Below are 21,095 nucleotides of genomic sequence, written 5' to 3'. Positions count from 1 at the left end.
TCCATCAGGATCCTATGGAATCCCTCCTCCTCCCTCCATCAGGATCCTATGGAATTCCTCCTCCTTCCATCAGGGCCCTATGGAATCCCTCCTCCTTCCTCCATCAGGATCCTTTGGAATCCCTCTTCCCTCCTCCATGACGGTCCCATGGAATCCCTCCTCCTTACATCCAGCGTCCTATGGGATCCCACTTCCCTACCTCCTATGGAATATCTCCCTCCCGTCATCGGTGCCCTATGGAATCCCTCTTCCCTCCATCAGGGTCGTACGGAATCCCTCCTCCCAACTCCATCCAGGCTTCCTATGAAATTCCTCCTCCCTCCTCCATCCTGGGTTCTCTGGAATTCCACCCACTCCATCAGGGTCCTATGGAATTCCTCCTTCCTCCTCCAGCAGGATCCTAAGGAATTCCTCCTCTCTCCATCCAAGGTCCTATGGAATCCCTCCTGCCTCCATCAGGGACCTATGGAATCCCTCATCTCTCCTCCAACAGGATCTTATGGAATCCCTCCTCACTCCATCCATTGGGTCCTATAGAACCCCTCCTCCTTCACTCCAGGGTCCTATGGAATTCCTCCTCTCTCCATCTAGGGTCATATGGAATTCCTCCTCTCTCCATCTAGGGTCCTATGGAATTCCTCCTCCTTCCATCCAGGGTCCTGTGGTATCCCTCCTCCCTCCATCAGGGTCCCATGATATTCCTCGTTCCTCCATCCATGGTCCCATGGAATCGCTCCTTCCTCATCTATCAAGAGTCCTATGGAATCCTTCCTCACTCCGTCCAGGATCCTAACAAATCCCTCCTCCCTCCCTCCAACTGTGTCCTATGGAATCCTTTTTCTGTCTCTCCATCTGGGTCCTTTGGACTCCATCCTACCTCCTCCATCCAGGATCCTATGAAATCCCTCCTCCCTGCATCAGGGTCCTATGGAATCCCTCCTCCCTCCATCAGGGTCCTATGGAATCACTCCTCCCTCCTCCATCAGGATCCTATGGAATCCCTCCTCCATCCATCAGGGTCCTGTGGAATCCCTCCTCCTTCCCTCCATCAGGGTCCTATGGAGTCCCTCCTCCCTCTATCCAGGGTCCTATGGAATCCCTCCTCCATCAATCAGGGTCCTGTGGAATCCCTCCTCCTTCCCTCCATCAGGGTCCTATGGAGTCCCTCCTCCCTCCATCCAGGGTCCTATGGAATCCCCCCTCCATCCATCAGGTTTCTATGGAATTCCTCCTTCCTCCTTCATCACGGTCCTATGGAATCCCTTCTTCCACCTCCATCAGGGTCCTATGGAATCCCCCCTCCCCCCTCCATCAGGGTCCTATGGAACCCCTCCTTCATTCAATAGGGTCCTATGGAATCCCTCCTCTCTCCTCCCTCAGGGTCCTATGGAATCCCTCCTCACTCCATCAAGGTCCTATGGAATCCCTCCTCCCTCCATAAGGGTCCCTTAGAATCACTCCTCCCTCCTCCATCCAGGGTCCCGAGCTGCACCTAATTGAGTCCTTGATGGAGACTCCTGGATACATGTTTTAAAACTGACACGTGAGGGATTTGCTCACAGGAATCAGAGAAAGACCTTTATTTATTTAAGAACCAATGACTTTATTTGAAGAGACAGCGGACCTTGAACATGGAACTGAGGTGCCCGTTTTGCACGGGCAATGTGGCCATGGGCATCCGGGCACGGGGCAGGGAGGCCCCCTCGGCTCTCGGGAAGGCAGTCCCGGTCAGTGCTCCTCTCCGTCGCCCAGGGTGAGCTTGTGGAGCAGGTCCTCCTCCAGGCCGGACTCGGGGGCCTGCATCTGGCGCAGCTGGCTGATGTGGCCGCCCCGCTCCTGGAGGAAGGCCGCCTGTGGGTGCAGGCAGTGGCTCTCCAGGAACTCGCACAGGTGGGCGTCCTCCCGGTGGGTGGCCCGGCGGTGCAGGTGCCGCAGGCCCTGGTCCACTCTCTTCGCCAGGAGCAGGGCCTGCTCCAGGGCCATCAGGCTGCTGTCCCACTGGTGCTGCTGCGGCCGGGGGACGTCCTCCAGCAGGACCCGGCCCCCGCGCTGGCTCTGCAGCCACACCAGCCGGTCTGCCTGCTCCCTCTTCTTGAGGGCCCGCTTCCGGAAGTACTGGGAGCCCTGCTGCCAGGCCCGGTCGGGCCTCTGGAAGTAGCCGGCGATGGAGGTGTACACGGAGGCCGCGTAGAGCTCCAGGCCGATCTGCTGGTTGATGGCGGCCTCGCAGTCTGGATGGTAGCGCTGGCGCTCAGAGGAGGGCGGAGGAGTGGCCATGTCTGCAGGCGCAGGAGCGGTCAGAGGCCCAGGCGGAGTGGAGGAGGCCGGCCGGTCACAGGTGCAGGCGGCTGGGGTCTCAGAAGGTCCCGGGTGAGGGCAGGGCACCGGAGACAGGCGGCTGGGGTCTCGGAAGGTCCCGGGTGAGGGCAGGGCACCGGAGACAGGCGGCTGGGGTCTCGGAAGGTCCCGGGTGCGGGCAGGGCACCGGAGACAGGCGGCTGGGGTCTCGGAAGGTCCCGGGTGCGGGCAGGGCACCGGAGACAGGCGGCTGGGGTCTCGGAGGGTCCCGGGTGAGGGCAGGGCACCGGAGACAGGCGGCTGGGGTCTCGGAAGGTCCCGGGTGAGGGCAGGGCACCGGAGTCAGGTGGCCGCAGCGACAAGACACGCAGGAGGCTGCGGGCCGCTGGCGGTGGCGGTTGGCTCTGCGGGGACCGGAAGCAGTGACCGTTACTCAGGGGCCTGGGGGAGGGGCGGGGGCCTCACAGGGGGGCTGAGGGGGGCCGAGGAGGCGGGCAGCGCCGACCTTCTCCGGATTCCATGCCCGTCTCATGCTGGGCCCTGGCCTTCATGGCGTTTTAAAGTGTGACCCGTGAGGACCAGTGCGACCGCTGTCAGGATGTCAACCGCACTTGGTTTCTCGGAGCAGCTTGGGTGAATGTGATCCCGATGTGGTTGTGTCCTTAACCGCCGCCCAGCCCTTTTGGGGAATCCTTGTTGCCTCAACATGAATCCCAAAGCTTCATCGGAATGACGTCAGCGTCCGCTCCCACAGTTCCCACAGCCTGACCCCGTCCTCGGCCTGGTGACGCCAGCGACCTCCACTTCCTCCTGTTCACCATCAAGGCCCCCCTCTCTGCGGGCAGAGCCCGGCCTCCACAGCCTCACCGACCCTCCGCCTCCCATCTTCCCGCCTGGGAACTGGCCTTCCCGCCCTTTACTCTGTCTCCTCTCCATCTCTCAGCACAGCCCAGACACCCATTCCTCCCGCCCTGTCTGCCCCAAGGGGGACAGTTCCCATGGTCTCAACGCAGACATCCTGAAGATTCCATCAAAATGCTATTAGAACTGGTAAATGAATTTAGTAAAGCTACAGGATAAAAAATTAGTGTTCAGAAATCCATAGCATGGTTATGTACCAATCATGAAACATCAGAAAAGAAATTAAGAAAACATCCCATTTACAATTGCATCAAAAATACCTACCAGTAAGTTTAACCAAACAGGTAAAACGTCTGAACTCTGAAAATAATAAGACACTGAAGAACGCAATTGAAGAGGAAGCAAATAAATAAAAGCATATACTGTTTCTTATGGATAGGAACAATTAATGTAAAAAATGTCCACAGTACCAAAAGGATTATATAGATTCAACACAATCAATATCAAAATACCAGTGCCATTTACCATAGAACTGGAACAAATAATCCAAAAATTTTGACCCCAAATAGCCACAGCAATCTTGAGAAAGAAGAACAAAGTTGGAGGTATCATGCTACCATTGATAGAACTATTCTACAAGCCCCTAGTAATCAAAACAAAATGGTACTGGCATAAGATGTCTAGCTCAATGAAACGGAATAACCCAGAAACAAACTCACACCTATACGGGCCATTCATCTATGGCAAAGGAGGGAAGAACATACAATGGGATAAGCACAGTCTAGTCCAGTGATGGCGAACCTTTTGAGCTCGGCATGTCAGCATTTTAAAAACCCTAACTTAACTCTGGTGCCCTGTCACACATAGAAATTTTTTGATATTTGCAACTATGGTAAAACAAAGATTTATATTTTTGATATTTATTTTATATATTTAAATGCCATTTAACAAAGAAAAATCAACTAAAAAATGAGTTCACGTGTCATAGGTTCACCATCACTCTAGTCAATAAATGGTGCTGGGAAAACTGGACAAATACATGCAAAAATGATACTAGACCATTTTCTTACACTATATATCAGAATAAACTCAAAACTGATTAAAGAGTTAACTATAAGATGCAAAACCAGAAAACTCCTAGAAGAAAGATAGTCAGTAAACTTTTTGACATTGTTCTTAATTATATATATAGTAGAGGCCCGGTGCATGAAATTCGTGCACTGGGGGATGGGGTTCCCTCAGCCAAGCCTGCCCCTCAGTCCAGGAGCCCTCAGTAGATGTCCTACTGATGGCCACAGTCTGGCAGCAGAGGCTTGGTGCAGGCGTCCTCTTTGTGTGTCTGTGTGTGTGTGTGTGTGTGTGTGTGTGTGTGTGTGTGTGTCTGCTGGGGGCCTGCCCCCAGCCACACCTGGGAGGTGCCCCTCTCTGTTGATCTCTCAGGCTCCTGGCCTCCACTGCATGTTGTACTCTCCCTTGAGCTGTGGCCAGGGTGAGGCGCCCTTTCCTGCTGTGGGATTGCCAGAGCAACCTAGGGACAGGCGCACACAGGGCATGGCTGCAGGCCGCCCTTTCCTGCTGTGGGATCACCACAGTGATCCCAAGCGCAGGCGCACAGGGAGGCTGGCTGCAGGCCCCCCTTTCCTGCTCCTTGATCACCGCTGCAATCCCACAGGCAGGCGCACAGAGGGGCTGGCTAGAGGCCGCTCTTTCCTCCTCAGGAATCGCAGTGGTGACCCAGGTGCTGGCGCACACATGGCTGGTTGCAGGCCACCTGTTGTAACGTACCCCGCGAATCACAGAAGGACGCCTCAAGAAGTCGAATTAAAGAGTCACATTTATTGCAACCCGGGACTATGGGGGGCCATTCCCAAATCTCATAGCCCTAAAATGGTGGCAAAACCAGACTTACATAGGCAAAATCACAAAGGTATTGATTACATCCCAGGGTTTGGAATGTGGCACCTGGCTCCCAAAAAAGCAGATTACAGAAGCAGAATTAAGCATGTTAATTACAGTTTCGGGTCTCGGGGTCACTGAATTGACAGGTATACATTATCTAGAGCCCTTGGGTCTCCCGACCACTGAGTTGTCAGGACAGTTTAGAGTAATTGTGCTTTCCTGGTCTCGGGACCACTGAGTCAGCTGGAACGCACCACCTGTGGCCACTAAAACAATTTAGGGTAACTGTGCTGTCCTGTTTCCCAGGTACAGAAGACTGTGCTCTCTAAGACCAGTATGATAACAATCAATGGAATAGTCATTCAATCGATAATGCATTCAATCGAATGGGATGACTTATACATTTAGAAAATCAAAGTAACCTGTCCATTGTTAAACAAAGCAAATAGGTACCATATGTCACACCCTTTCCTGCTCCATAATCTCTGGGGCAATCGCATGGGCAGGCACACAGGTGGCGCTGGCTAGAGGCCCCCCTTTCCTGCTCCATGATCGCTGCAGCGATCCCAAGGGCAGGCGCACACGGAGGTTGGCTGCAGTGCCCCCTTTCCTCCTGTGGGATCGCAGTGGCGACCCAGGGGCAGGGGCACACGTGGGCTGGCTGCAGGCCCCCTTTTCCTGCTCCGTGATCGCAGCTGTGATTCCACAGGCAGGCGCACAGGGGGGCTGGATAGAGACAGCCCTTTCCTGCTCAATGATCCCTGCAGCGACCCAGGGGCAGGTGCACAGGGGGGCTGGCTAGAGGCCGCTCTTTCCTGCTCAGGGATCTCAGTGGTGACCCAGGTGCAGGCACACACAGGGCTGGCTGCAGGCCGCCCTTTCCTGCTTTGTGATCGCCATGGCGACCCAGGGGCAGGCGCACATGTGGGCTGGCTAGAGACCACGCTTCCCTGCTCCCTGATCGCTGCAGTGACCCAGGGGCAGGCGCACAGGGGGACTAGCTGCAGGCCCCCCTTTCCTGCTATGGGATCTCCGGTTCCTCATCCCTGGCAGGGGCTGCCAGGGAAGAGGCAGGCACCGGCCTCTTCGGTGCCCCGCTCTGGCTTCTCTGATCACCGGCAGGGGGGCGGGCAAAGATGGCCGGTTCTCCCATTCATGACCAGGGGCCGTGCCTCCCGGCTCTTTCCTGCGGCCTGTATTTCCAATCACCGTCCTTTCCCTATGGCCTCCCATCATTGCACCTCTGTATGCAAATTAACCGCCATCTTTGTTGGCAGTTAACCGCCATCTTTGTTGGCAGTTAATTTGCATATCACCCTGTTTAGCCAATGGGAAGGGTAGCGGATGTACGCTAATTACCATGTTTCTCTTTTATTAGATAGGACTAGAGTCCCGGTGCATGAATTCATGCATGGGTGGGGTCCTGAAGCCTGCCCCAATCAGGCTAATTGGGGCTGGGCCAGCCCAGGGGAGGGAACGTGAGAGGTTGATTGGTCAGCACCACCCCTGATCAGGCCGTTTGGCCAGCCACAGTGCATGTCATAGTGACTGGTCATGTTGGTCACTTGGTTTGTTTATCCTATCTAATAATAGACAAACATGGTAATTAACCGTACCTCCAACACACTTCCCATTGGCTAATCAGGGTGATATGCAAATTAACTGCCAACCAAGATGGCGACCGGGAGCCAGGCAGCTGAAGCGAACAGGAGGCTTGCTTGCTTCAGTGATGGAGGAAGCCAAGGTTCCCCACCTGCCACTGCTGGCCTCTGAGCTGCACTCTAAGAAGCAATGCTGCAATTATAGAAGCTAAATAAACACCATGCTTTCAACCAGCCGGCCAAGCTGGATTTGCAACAGTGTTCCAATTATAGAAGCCAAACAAACCAGATACCTGAGTTCAGCAGCCGAGGTCTCAGAGCTGGAGCCGAGCCTCAGAGCTAAAGCTGGCTCTCAGCTGCAGTGACAGCCATAGAAGGTAAATAAATCCCAGAATAAAAAAAAAAAAAAAAGAAAGAAAAAAAGGAGAGGTTGAGAGCTTTAGTCACCAGACAGCCTGAAAACGGCCCTCAGCCACTCACCCAGACTGGCCAGGCACCCCAGGGGGGACACCCACCCTGTAGGTGGTGTGACTAACTGAAAACAGCCACCATCCCCTCATCCAGGCTGGCCAGGCACCCAAGCAGGACCCCCCCACCCTGATCCGGGACACCCTTCAGGGCAAAAGAAATGGCTCCCACCCATGCACCAGGCCTCTATAGTATATAGTGAAAGGGTAATCTGCCTCCCAGCAACGGGATTAGTGGAGCCGCGAGGCCTTCCAAACCCGGGATCAGCGGAGTCATAAAGCCGCCCGAACTCAAGAACAGCGGAGCCATGAGGCCTCCCGAACCTGGGATCAGCGGAGCTGTGAGGCCTCCTAGCACCTGGATCAGCTGAGCAGCGAGACCTCACTGCCCTGGTGACAAGCAGAGCCGAGAGGCCTCCCAGGACTTTGATCAGTGGAGCCACGAGGCCTCCTGGTCCCTGATGCAGTGTGAGAGGGGGCAGCGCCCAAACCCCTAGATCGCCCTGCGGCTCTGTGTGTGACAGGGGGCGGGGCCACAACTCCCTATCCTCTCTGCTCTGTTCATGACAGGGGATGGCACCCTAACCCCCTGATCGGCCCTGCTCTGTGCCTGATAGCGGGAAGCTCCCCAACCCCCTGATCTGCTCTGCTCTGTGTGTGACAGGGGGTGGTGCCCCAACTCCCCTATTGGCCCTGCTCTATGTGTGACAGGGTACGGAGCCCCAATCCCCTGATGGGCCCTGCTCTGTGCGTGAGAGGGGGCAGTGCCCCAACCCCCTTATCGGCCCTGCTCTGTGCACGAGAGGGGGTGAATCCGCAACCTCCCCATTGACCCTGCCTTGATTGTGACAGGGGGTGGCACCTCAACCCCCCAATCGGCCCTACCCTGATTGTGACTGAGGGTGGTACCCCAACTCCCCAATCAGCCCTACTCTGAGCCCGACCAGGGGCTGCACTTAGGGATTGGGCCTGCCCTCTGCCAACCAGGAGCGGGCCTAAGCCAGCAGGTCATTATCTCCGAAGGGGTCCCAGACTGTGAGAGGGAACAAGTGGAGCTGAGGGACACGCCCCCCCTGCCAATGCACAAATTTTTGTGCACCAAGCCTCTAGTCTATACTAATAAAAGAGAAACATGGAAATTGGCATCACTCTGCTATGCCCACCAGCCAATCAGTATGAGTATGCAAATTAACCCCCCAAAAAAGATGGCGGTTAATTTGCATAAGCCAGTGGGAGAAAGATCAATATCATATGATCTCAGTCATATGTGAAAAATAACTAAGAACATAAAGTGATGAAAAAATAGACCTAGAGTCAAAGAGACATGGAACACACTGGCAACCCTCATAGGGAAAGAAGGAGAGGGTGGAGGGAGGAAGAATTCAACCACTGAAATCATGTGCGTATATGCATAACCCATGGACACAGACAATGGGATGGTGAAGGATTTGGGGGTAAGGTGCTGGGAGAGGTCACTAGGGTAAAAAAAGGGACATGTATAACACTTTCAGCAATAAAAAGAAAAGTAAAAAGCCAGCTCTAACCGGTTTGGCTCAGTGGACTGAGCATTGACCTGCAGATTGAAGGGTCCCATGTTTGATTCTGGTCAAGGGCACATGCCCAGGTTATGGGCTCAATCCCTAGTAGGGGGTGTGCAGGAGGCACATGATCAATAATTCTCATCATTGAAGTTTTCATCTCACTCCATCTCCTTTCCTCTCTGAAATGAATAAAAATATTTTTTTTTTTAAAAAAAGTCAAAGCTGTCTTTGGAAATTCAGGTCCCTGTGACCCCAGAACTGATCTTTCACAACATTGCCTTAGTGCACAATACCCGCAGGGCACTTGGAGTCTGCCTTTCTTCCCATGAGGACAAATGAAAACTCAGTTCTCATACTGAGACTAAGGATGTGAGATGGGGAGTGAGTGTGGAGGTTAAATGGAGGCCAGCTTGCAGTGTGGGGTGGCTAATGACCAGCTAATGATGCAATGACCGGCTAATAGTTTGAATTTAGAGTGGGTTTCATTGGTCTCTACACCTACCCTCCCCCAAATACACACACTCACAACCAACTCCTGATTGGACTGTCTCATGAGGAATTGGTCAAGAGGCTCAAGTGTTTGTGAGAAACTGGTTGATTTCTAAGAAATTCTTACTGCAAATAGCTGCAGGGTGGGGTGAACAAGAAGAAAAGAGAGGAAAGGGGCCTAAAAAAGGAAACAGTAAGAGGGGGGAGACTATAAAAGAAGAGCCCAGCTGCACAGAGATCTCAGCTACTCCACGGGCCACCTCTTCAGTGTCCCCCGCAGCCGAGGATGAAATTGATTCTGCAGGGAAGAGGCTGTTATTGCTAAAAATGAGCTACAACGTGGCCACGGGGGAGAGCTACAAGGCCACTGCCTTCCAGAGAACCTTGCACCTGGGTTAGTGGTCCAGGTGCCATGGAAGCTGAAATGGATTTTGTGGACCCCTGAAATGAACAAAAGAACAGTGCAAAAGGCAGTGAGTATGACAAGCTCATTGTCTGTTGGGAAGCAATAACATTGACCAAGGGCTGATAAACAGAATAGAGAGAGTCACGGGCCAGAGACTGCACCGTTTCCTGCACAGATGCACCTTCTTCTCAAACAGAGACATGAACCAAGTCCTCGATGCCTATGAAAACAAGAAGCTGTTTCGCTGGTAAATGGGCAGGGGCCCCTCTTCCGAAGCCATGCATGTAGGCCACCACATCCCGTTCATTTTCACAAAGTGGCTGCAGGACATGTTGAATGTGCTCTTGCTCATCCAGATGGCAGATGAGTAGAAGTACCTGTGGAAGTCCTGACCCTGGACCAGGCCTATGGCTACTCCATGGAAAATGCCAAGGACATCATCACCTGTGGCTTTGACATCAAGAAGCCCATCTTCTCTGACCTCGACTACATGGGGGTGAGCACAGACTTCTACAAGAATATGGTGAAGATCAGAAGCACGTGACCTTCAACCAAGTGAAAGGCATTTTTTGGCTTTGCAGACAGTGATTGCAAGGGGAAGATCAGCTTTCCTGCCATCCAGGCTGCTCCCTCCTTCAGTAACTCATTCCCACAGAACTTTGGGAGCGAGATGGACGTCCAGGGCCTCAGCCCCTGTGCCATCAACCAGGATCCTTACTTCAGGATGACAAGAGATGTCACACCCAGGATTTTCTATCCTAAACCACCCTGCTGCACTCGACCTTCTTCCCCTCCCTGCAGGGGACTCTGACCCAAAGGAGTGCCAGTGACCCCAACTGGTCCACTTCCTCACAGACACAGCCAAGCAGATCAAGTCCAAGGTCAACAAGTATGTGTTTTATGGACGGAGACACATCATGGAGGAGCACAGGCAGTTTGGGGGAAATGGCCACCTGGACGTGTCCTTCATGTACATGACCTTCTTCCTCGAGGATGAGGACAAGCTGGAGCAGATCAGGAAGGATTACAGCAGTGGAGCCATGCTCACCTGGGAGCTCAAGAAGGAGCTCATGCAGGTCCTGCAGCCCCTCCTGGCAGAGCACCAGTCCAGGTGCAAGTAGGCTATGGAAGAGATATTCAAAGAATTCTTGACACACACCCCCACCCCTGCCCAGAGCTGTCCTATGACTTTCAATAATGCCCATTTTATATCTGCACAGAAGGAACCATAATTTATCCAGAGGCTCTGTCACGTGGCTTCCGGTTCCTGGTGTCTGTAACTCTGTGTGTCTGTCAGTACTGTTTCTCCCTGTGTCATCCTTTCCAAAGACACCCTGTGAGCTGCCTGCTCTGCCCCTAGGAGGACCTCCATTGGACAACATCCCACTCTACATACACCCTTAAAGCCTGATGGTTATACAGCCTTTGGTCTAGGTGTTCATTTCAGGAAGTTTAATGGGCACAGGCCTATTTCAGCCCATCCCCCCAAAATCAAACAGAAATGCTAGCTGTGCTTTTGACTGAGAGATCTCCCAGCTTGAAAGCTGCTTTTCACACTGAGTATTAGCCCCAGGTGGCCCCTTTTATTAAGTTGAGTCTGTGGGAGAAACTTTCCAGCTCACTTCCTGAAATCCATACCTCATGTGTTCTCCTGGAACCTCTGCCCTTCCCTGAGCCTCCCCATGCTGCTTCCAGGGACTGGCCCTAAGCAGACACTGTGCCCCCACCCTGTGGCAGCTGAGGGGAATGTGTGTTCTTTGTAGAAACCTTTGTCCTGACACTTGATTGGCTCGGAGGACTGCAAAGAGCAGTGCCTTGCTGGTGTCCTGGGCTGTAGAGAACAAACAGCAGCCCTAGGCACCAAAGAAAACATTCAGTCTTGTGCCCTGTGTAGTCTGGGAAAGCAGAAGAATATCCCAGGAAATCCCTTCATGGAGGTGAAGGGTCGACTCCTTAGCACAATACCCTAAATAAATTAATTTTGGTCCCATGGGTGGTGGGTGTAGGGATAGAATATATATGTGACATACAATCCATGTTTCCTGGCCAACCTACCTTTGTGGACATCCCATTGAATTAATTAGCCATTTCAGTGGAAAGAAAGTTAGTCTGTCTTTATCATGTTCAGGCTGCTTTACCTCACATTTAACACCCACATTTTTGGAGTCATGGGAAATCTCTGTATGACAAGTCATCACATGGAGAGATATTACAAGAAACAGGGACTATCATAAATATGATGATATGCCTCAGGGATTTTTGACCCTAAGAATATTAAAAGTCATAGGCAGATTTGAAAAGTGTTCAGAAAGGTCTAACTAAATAGTTAATTTTATAAAAATATTTTACTTTATTCTATTCCATAGATGAGCATGTATTATCTTCTGTTCAGCTGAAGAGTGGAATAATTGATTTAATATATGTATGAATATATTTTCCTTCTAGATCAGGGGGACAGTAAATTTTACTGTAAAAAATCAGATAGCAAATATTTTAGGCTTGCAGGCCATATGATCTCTGTGATAATTCCTAAATTCTCATGTCGTAGTGCAAAGGTAGCCATGGACAATTAAAAAAATGCATAAAATTACTTCGGCTACGGGTTACAAGTTGTGCTTAACAAAATAATTGTCGTAATGCATTATAAATTGAGTATTATCGGAGCGATAGTTCTTTCATTATGCACGATTATCTTGGAATTCATCCCAAGTTGTAGCTGGCATAATTTTTAATATACTTTTACTGATTTTCAGAGAGGGAGAGGAAGAGAGAGAAACATCAATGATGACACAGAAACATTAATCGGCTGCTTCCAGCATGTACCCCCCGCCCCAACACACACACTGGGGATCGAGCCAGCAACACGGGCATGTGCCCTGAGCAGGAATCAAACTATGACCTCCTGATACATAGGTCTACACTCAACCACTGAGCCACATAGGCTGGGCAACAAGATCCTTTTTAAGTAATTCATTTATTTATGGTCATTTTTAATGAATAATTGAAATGAAAATATAATACTCCTAACACAACCAAAACCAAGAGGAGTATATATAAATATTTACTTCATAGTTGGTAAAATACATAACACATTGAAGCAGAAGCTAATTCAGAAAGTTTTATTAGAAATAGGTGTTAAAAATTTACAGATATTGTGGAATCAAATTGTCCATACACAGTGAGGCACTCATGGTGAATTCTGACTTATGTTAAAATGAGAGAGACACACTAGCCAAGTGAGCAGTAAATAGAAAATTGTCTAATCCTCTTCGTCCCCTGAATCCTCCTCTTTGGGTTTGGAGAGGAGTTTCATTACTCGGTGTATAGGAGTCTTCACAGACTCATAGTTCCATCCCTTCCTCATAAACATCTTCTCAATCACACCTGGCATCCTGTAGCCCTTGCTTACAATGAAATCTTTGAAGGCAATTGGTCCATAAAGTTCATCAATAATGTCTGGTTCAAGATGCCTTCCATCGGTCAAATGTTCCTTGTCAGGGACGGCTTTAGGGTCGGGAAAGGGCTGGTCATTGACCAGCTTTTTCCAGGATTTGGGGTCCAGGTACCATGCTCCATACCTTATCTTCTCCCGTTTGGGTTTATAAGGGTCTTGTTGTTTGCGGAGTTTCCTTTCCCAGTTACCTTCCTGCATGGAGAATTTTCTCTGCTGTATGTCATCTAGCTGTTTGCAGGGCCTTATATTCAAAGGAAGCTGGCTTATTTTCTTTATTTTGACTGTATTATGGGTGAGTGGGACCTCTAACTCAACTTGAAACTGTTTCATGAGGTCCTCTTCATCAATGCCTATGTCTCCAAAATTATCATCGATCCATCTGCAGAATTCACGAATTCTTCTTCTTGATTTCTGGAGCCCAGGATCCTTGGGGATATCCATTGTGCATGCTGCATTTGTCTCTTCCTCAGGAAACAAACTGAATAAATATGACTGGAGACTCTCCTTGGCCGTTTCCACGTAGGCTTGGTCTTCAGGTTCCAGGTTGTCCTCCTCGGGAGGTTCCAGGTTGAGCTTCCAGGCAGATTTGGGGTGGACTGCCTGGGGAGGCTCCAGGTTCACTGCCTCGGGAGGTTCTAAGTTCACTGCCTGAGGAGGCTCCAGGTTCACTGCCTGGGGAGGCTCCAGGTTGACCTCCTCAGGATGTTCTTCACACAGGTGTGTGGGGGTCTTCTTTCTTTCCTTGGTGCCCTCACAATACGCCCACGTGTCCTCCATCTTCCTGTCAGGATCTAGCACTTCCAGGACCTTGAGCAGGAGGTCTGGAGGGAGAGCTTCCTCCAGATTCGGGCAGTTAACCAAGGAATGCTGGGTCAGGCTGGCTTCAATGTTCTCTACAAAGGCCTTCCGTGCTCGCTGGGCTGGCGAGAGCTTGGAACACAGGTCCGCTCCCGTGGGCGGCTGCCTGTGAATCTTTTTGGGCGGAGGGCGGGGAATTCTATGAGCAGTCATGGGGAGAAAGCCTTCCCGAGGGCCACGAGTGATCACATCTTCAGCAGATGGACAGCCCGTTCTGAAGTCGTCCAGTCCCTCCTTCACAAATACCCACCGCCGGCTGTCCATGGAGGTGGGGCACTTCCCAAGCTTGTTGTTCTGCCTGGAGAGATAGCGGGAAGGCAACCTGTCCCTGTCCTTGAACCAGGGCTTACATTTCATGCCCAGGGGCACGGGCTCCAGCGGTCCTGGCCCTAGCAGCCACTTCTTGCTGGGCTCCGGCTTCTTGTCCAGCTTCGGCCCTGACTGCCACGGCTTGATCAGCCCTGACTCTATGAGCGCCTTCTTCCTCAGGTCCGACTTTAACAGCCACCCCTTGTGGGGCTCAGGTAAGGGCCACTGCTGGCACGCCATGGCGCCCTTGGCCCAGGGCGCCCAGTGGCTTCAGGGGTTTGTTGTCCCAGCGGCCCCGTTGCTAGGAGACCATTGCCTGGTGCTGACTCATGCTTATTCTTTCCCGAGGTGGGTCAGCACGTGCCCCTGCACAGCCTGCATTGTCCGGGGATGGCCGGCAAGGTTGCATTCTTGCTTGTGGTACAGAACTGTTCCCGTGTATGGGCACTCCTCCACAGGTCAGCTCCCCATTCATCTTTTGATGGACTTTTGGACTGATTCCAGTTTGAAGCTGTTTGGAAATCAAGGGGTCACGAATATTTCACGTGTTCACATCTTCATACAAGTACTTTCATTTCTCCTGGATAAATTATAGGTAACAATTGAAAGGCGGGAGCTTCTGAGAACCATGTTTTTTCTATGTACTCACAGCCGTCAGGTTTTGATATCTGCCCAAATATGGGTGAAGTGAGTGAGGCATTGGGTATACAACTTAAGATGGCACCCCAAATCCCCCTCAGAAATCAAGATCAATTATCTTTTAAGGTAACATTTCAACATAATCAGGAAAACAGTGCCATAGTAAAGCCTGAGGACAAAGGATAGGTCAGTGCCCTACTACGGATCCTGTCTTTACTTAAAACCCATGTGTTGTTCACCATCCATTTTCTTTTTACAAATAATATTTGCCCTTTTTAGATACTGTTGTGTTTCTTGGAAAGAGCTTGATTCTTTGGGATCCTTTTTAAGATTTGATTTAAATAACCAGAGCAGTTCCCTGTGATAGTACATGGCTAAATACTGTTAGACCATGTGGTATGGTTAATTAACTGTTCCTCACTACTGAAGCAAGACCCTTCCATGTAAATTATTCAATGCCTGTGCATCTAGAGATCTTCTAGTCTGGCTGACAGTAAAGGTCACTATTGCAGGCCCTGTGTGAGTATCAGTTATCAAGAATCCTTTCCAGTGGTTTCTTTCCTGGCTTCTAATATTCACACACGAGCTGATCAGTAATCCCCTGAATCATTCTTGTGGGGTGCAAGATTCTAGAGTTCCGTCTCTTTCTCTCATTTTGCTCTCTGGTTGTCTGCCTTGAGATCTCTACCCACCTTGTTCTCTGTGGTGTCTTAGCTCCATCTCCTTTACATAGCGTGACCTCTCTGAGCTGTGGCCTAGAAACAGAAGGAATGTGGAGCCATCATAGGAGTCACCTCATTTATTTCCTATCTGTGAGGCATCTGTCCCTGCTTCCTGATGTCCAGTGTCTTTCATAATTTTATCTTATTTTCTTTCATTATTTTTTCACGTGCTCCAGGGCATAAATCTGATACCTGTTACTCTACTTTGGCCAGAAGAGAAAATATGATCAACTTTTTTTGTTTCGTCTCCATCAATTTGTGAGTCTGCCTTTGCAAAGGTCTACCACGGCTTCCGAACTATCATGGGGAGAAAGCCCGCCCGAGGGCCATGAGTGTTCACATCTTCAGGAGATGGACAGCCCTTTGTGAAGTCGGGCTGTCCATCTCCTGGTACCGTCAATTCTTGCTATTCTCCATGATTAGAAATTGTAGATCACACCGACATTATTGAAACAAATGCCTCTTTTAAAATCCATACCAACCTATTTTACTTTTTTCCCTAATTCTCAGGATAACCATCTACTTCAACTTCCAAAAAATAAATAATAAAGTCCTTAGCATATAACATTAGGTGTTTTACAATTTCAATGCAGCATGGATTTTTCTTGGTCATAGCCAATGATACACTAATACACAAATTGCAGATTGGATGTAATTCTTCAACCATGGCAGCAACTTGAATCTTGTCCTCAAATACATTTTTTATTCATTTAGTTATTCAGCACACATTGGTTCAGTTCTCCTTTTGTATGAGGCAGTGTGTCCAATACTCAAACTCTTGCAATTAAAGATACAAACACTATATTTTCCCTATAATCAATTTCCCATCAATTTTTGCCATCTGATTATTTTAAAGATTTTCTTCAGACATCACCTTTGAAGTACATTCTTTCTGAGTAAGTGTTAAGTGAAGCAGGCTGAAATTGCAAATCAATGAAATAGCATTAAATATATTAATACAGCTAAGATGACTTAAGATGGTTGGTATAAATTAAAATATGAAGCTAAGGAATAGAAAATCAGTGACCACGATTCAGTGGGAACTCAATCTATTCTAGAAATCGTTGCTTGTAAATTAGTATTATTATTAATATCATTATTAATATTAATATTATAGTTTCCTGCAGTATGAAGCACAGGGAGAATATCTCCGTTTAAGGATACGAACGAAGTGACATTTTCATAGGAAAAATGACAAGTAGCCTGAAGGTAATGCCCAGTATATTCAAAGCCCTTTAAAAGTTCACTATTAATCCCAGCAACAACACAGCGCAGGTAACTAACTATTACGCAGCCAGCTCTGGGCAGTGAACTTCCACTGGACAGAGAGGCCCTATAACCTCAGAGGCCAACCCCAGAACGCTGCTACCCAGAGGCTGACCCACAAACTGACTCTTTGCTAAACACAAAATAAGGCAGTCTGGGAAACAAATGCGGCTTGCTTTAAAATAAGGACTGTGGTTTACAACACAGAGGAACAGTGTATCGCAGGGAAACTCAACACTCTCCTGAATACCTGGCAGGTCTAAGGCGAGCCACACTGAAGAATAGAAGAACCGAAGGACCTTCACTACTGCCATTTTTTTTTTCTTTTTTCACCTTTTAACTTAGAAACCAATTTTTTTCTTTTTTTTTCTTTTTCTTTTCTTCTTTTTTTTTTCTTCTTTTTTCCATCACCTGATTTTACCCTTTTAATTACTACCTTCTTATTTTTAACCAGTATTATTACTGCTACCATTTTACCATTTTTTTTTAAAGTGCCATTTTATTTTCTCTTTATTTTATTTTGGGATTAGTGTTCTGCATTCTATTTTCATCATTATATTATTGGTTGTTTCTAGTTTGCCTTCATCTCCAGAGAGCTGTTGCTGGAATTTGTTGGGATTAATGGCTGTTCTATAGGAGTATTCTCCTCATATAAAAAAGTCTCTTCCCCTCTTCCACTTCATTCTCTCTTTTCACTCTTTTTTTTTCTTTCTTCTTTTCTTTTCTTTTCTCGCTTTTATTTTCCCCCCTTCATTTTCCCAATTTCATTTTTGCACTCCTTTTTTTGGTCCCTACTTTTCTTTTCTTTTTTTTCTTTTATCTTTTTCTCTTCCTTCTTCCTTATCCCCTAATTCTCTTAATTCAGGTGGTCACCTTTATTTGGGGTTATTAATGTCGTGAATATATTTGTGTATAGAGCCTGGTACGTGGTGCCTTGTTGTGTTGTATTTTGTGCCTTTAAAACAACGCAGCAGATCCAAGCAACAGCAACCTCCTGAGCACCACACCCTCTGCTGAGGAACAGCAGCTGTACGTGAAACCTCGCCCCACCAGCCAGAAGAGCCACCACAGCTGTGAACAGCACCCACCAGAGGAGCTGCTGCCAACTGAAGAGCAGCTGCTACCGCAACCGCCCGAAGAGCAACCACAGACCAAGGAGTCACTGCCACCAAGGGAGCAACCACTGAACGACTCAACTTCTAGATATGTCAGTGAGATCAAACATGGGCAGACAAAGAAACCCCCAAAGGAGAGAGAAGGAGGACTCTCCAGAAAAGCAGCTAAGTAATACAGAGGCATGCAACATGACAGAAAAAGAATTCAGAATAAGGGTCCTAGAGTGCATAAACCGGATGGAGGAAAAAATCGACAACTTCTGCAAGAAGCTAGAAGAAACAGATGAAAAAATCAATAACTTAAGTAAGACCCAAGAAGAAATGAAGAGTGATATAGCTGCAATGAAAAACTCCATTGAAAGTATCAACAGTAGACTAGGAGAAGCGGAGGACCGAATTAGTGAATTAGAAGACAAGGAAGCAAAACACACCCAAAATGTACTGCAATTGGAGAAAAAAATTAAAAGACAGGAGGAGAGTCTAAGCGAGCTTTGGGACAACATGAAACGAAACAACATACGAATAATAGGGGTACCAGAACAACAGAAGGATGAACAAGGATTAGAAAACCTATTAGAAGAAATAATATCAGAAAACTTCCCTGAGGTGGGGAAGAAAAAAGTCACACAAGCCCAGAGAGTCCCAAACAAGGTGAACCCGAAAAGACCCACACCAAGACACATCATAATTACCATGGCAAACGTTCAGGACAAAGAGAGAATCTTACAGGCTGCAAGAGAGAGACGGAAAGTTACATACAAGGGATCTCCCATTAGATTGTCAAATGATTTCTCAACAGAAACACATCAGGCCAGAAAAGAATGGACAGAAATGTACAAAGTGATGCAAAGCAAAGGACTGAATCCAAGAATACTCTATCCAGCAAGGCTATCATTCAAACTTGAAGGGGAAATAAGAAGCTTCACAGACAAAAAAAAAGGCTAAGGGAGTTTATCACCACCAAGCCAGCAATGCAAGGAATGCTAAAGGGACTGGTATAAAAATAAGAAATAAAAAGATCAGAAAGAAAACAGCCACACAAAAACAGAAATGGCTACAAACAAGTACCTTTCAATAATAACTTTAAACGTAAACGGACTAAATGCTCCAAACAAAAGACATCGAGTGGCTGAATGGATAAAAAAACATGACCCATACATCTGCTGTCTACAAGAAACCCACCTCATGAGAAGGGACTCACACAGACTGAAAGTGAAAGGATGGAAAAATATCTTTCAGGCAAATGGAAAGGAAAAGAAAGCTGGGGTAGCAATACTTATATCGGACAAAATAGACCTCAAAGTGAAGGCCATAACAAGAGATAAGGAAGGCCACTTCATAATACTAAAGGGATCAATACAACAAGAAGATATAACTCTGGTAAACATATATGCACCCAATGCAGGAGCACCCAAATTCATAAAAAAAAACTCCTGGAAGATATCAAAGGAGAGATCGACAACAATACAATCATAGTAGGGGACTTTAATACACCACTGACAACACTGGATAAGCCCTCTAGACAAACAATCAGCAAAGATACAGCAATCCTAAATGACTCACTAGATCAGATGGACTTAATAGACATCTTCAGAACACTTCACCCCAAAGACAGGGAATATACATTCTACTCAAATGCTCATAAGCCATATTCAAAAATAGACCATATATTGGGTCACAAGCAAAGTATCCCCAAATTCAAGAAGATTGAAATTATAAAAAGCATCTTCGCAGACCACGATGGCATAATATTAGAAATAAACTACAATAAAAACAACCCAAAATACTCAAACACCTGGAAGCTGAATAGCATGCTATTAAATATTGATTGGGTTACCAATGAAATCAAAGAAGAAATTCAAAACATCCTGGAAACTAATGACAATGAAAACACAACAATCCAAAACCTATGGGACACAATGAAAGCAGTCCTGAGAGGGAAGTTTATAGCTCTACAGGCCTATCTCAAAAAAACAAGAAAAAATGGTAGTAAATCAGCTAACTCTACAACTCAAAGTATTAGAAAGCGAGCAACAAGAAAACCCCAGAGTGAGCAGAAGGAAGGAGATAATAAAGATTAGAGCAGAAATAAATGACATAGAGACCAAAAAAAAATACAGAAAAACAATGAAACCAAGAGCTGGTTCTTTGAAAGGATAAACAAGATTGACAAACCTATAGCCAGACTCACCAAGAAGCAAAGAGAGAGGACCCAAACAAACAAAATCAGAAACAATAGAGGCGAAATAACAACAGACCCCACAGAAATACAAATGATTGTTAAAAAATACTATGGACAGCTCTACTCCAACAAAGTAGACAACCTGGAGGAAATGGACAAATTCCTAGAAAAATACAACATTCCAAAACTCAATCAGGAAGAATCTAAAAATCTCAACAGGCCAATAACTATGGAAGAAATTGAAGCAGTCATCAAAAAGCTTCCAGCAAACAAAAGCCCAGGACCAGACGGCTTCACAGGGGAGTTTTACCAAACATTCAAGGAAGAACTAAAACCTATCCTCCTCAGACTACTACAAAAAATTCAAGAGGAAGGAACACTTCCAAGCTCATTCTTTGAAGCCAGCATCACCCTAATACCAAAACCAGGTAAAGACAACACAATGAAAGAGAATTACAGGCCAATATCCCTCATGAACATAGATGCCAAAATCCTCAACAAAATCTTAGCAAATCGGATCCAGCAGTACATCAGAAAGATCATACACCATGACCAAGTAGGATTTATCCCAGGGATGCAAGGATGGTACAATATCCGCAAATCAATAAACACGATACATCACATAAACAAATTGAAATAAAAAAACCACATGGTCATATCAATTGATGCAGAAAAAGCATTTGACAAAATTCAACACCCATTTTTGATAAAAGCTCTCAGCAAGGTGGGAGTAGAAGGATCATACCTCAACATAATAAAAGCCATATATGACAGGCCCACAGCCAACATCATACTCAATGGACAAAAACTAACACCATTTCCCCTAAGAACAGGAACAAGACAGGGCTGCCCCCTCTCACCACTCCTGTTCAACATAGTACTGGAAGTGTTAGCCATTGCAATTCGGCAAGAAGAAGAAATAAAAGGCATCCAAATTGGAAAAGAGGAAGTAAAACTGTCCTTATTTGCAGACGACATGATATTATAC

At 47.8% G+C, this 21,095-nt stretch overlaps 1 protein-coding gene and 1 pseudogene across 2 annotated transcripts in view; one reads left to right on the top strand and one right to left on the bottom strand.

The window, feature by feature from the left end:
* Nucleotides 1-10,683, top strand: part of LOC308511583 (tryptophan--tRNA ligase, cytoplasmic-like) — a 104,340-nt pseudogene extending 93,657 nt beyond the window's left edge. The window contains exon 3 of the transcript in view: nt 9,822-10,683. The product of the transcript in view is annotated as a tryptophan--tRNA ligase, cytoplasmic-like (transcript). The remainder of the gene's footprint in view (nt 1-9,821) is intronic.
* A 2,138-nt stretch (nt 10,684-12,821) lies between these two features.
* On the bottom strand, nt 12,822-14,423 carry LOC308511582 (protein FAM47E-like; the record flags this gene model as incomplete). Its single annotated transcript, XM_081081589.1, has 2 exons — nt 12,822-13,684; nt 13,772-14,423. 2 exons carry the CDS (start codon nt 14,421-14,423, stop codon nt 12,822-12,824), a joined length of 1,515 nt encoding a protein of 504 aa, XP_080937715.1.
* Nucleotides 14,424-21,095: the final 6,672 nt, after the last annotated feature.

Source organism: Myotis nattereri (assembly GCF_964212035.1).
Source record: "Myotis nattereri genome assembly, chromosome: X".
NCBI classification, from domain to species: domain Eukaryota; kingdom Metazoa; phylum Chordata; class Mammalia; order Chiroptera; family Vespertilionidae; genus Myotis; species Myotis nattereri.
This window is presented reverse-complemented; position numbering and strand designations above follow the sequence as displayed.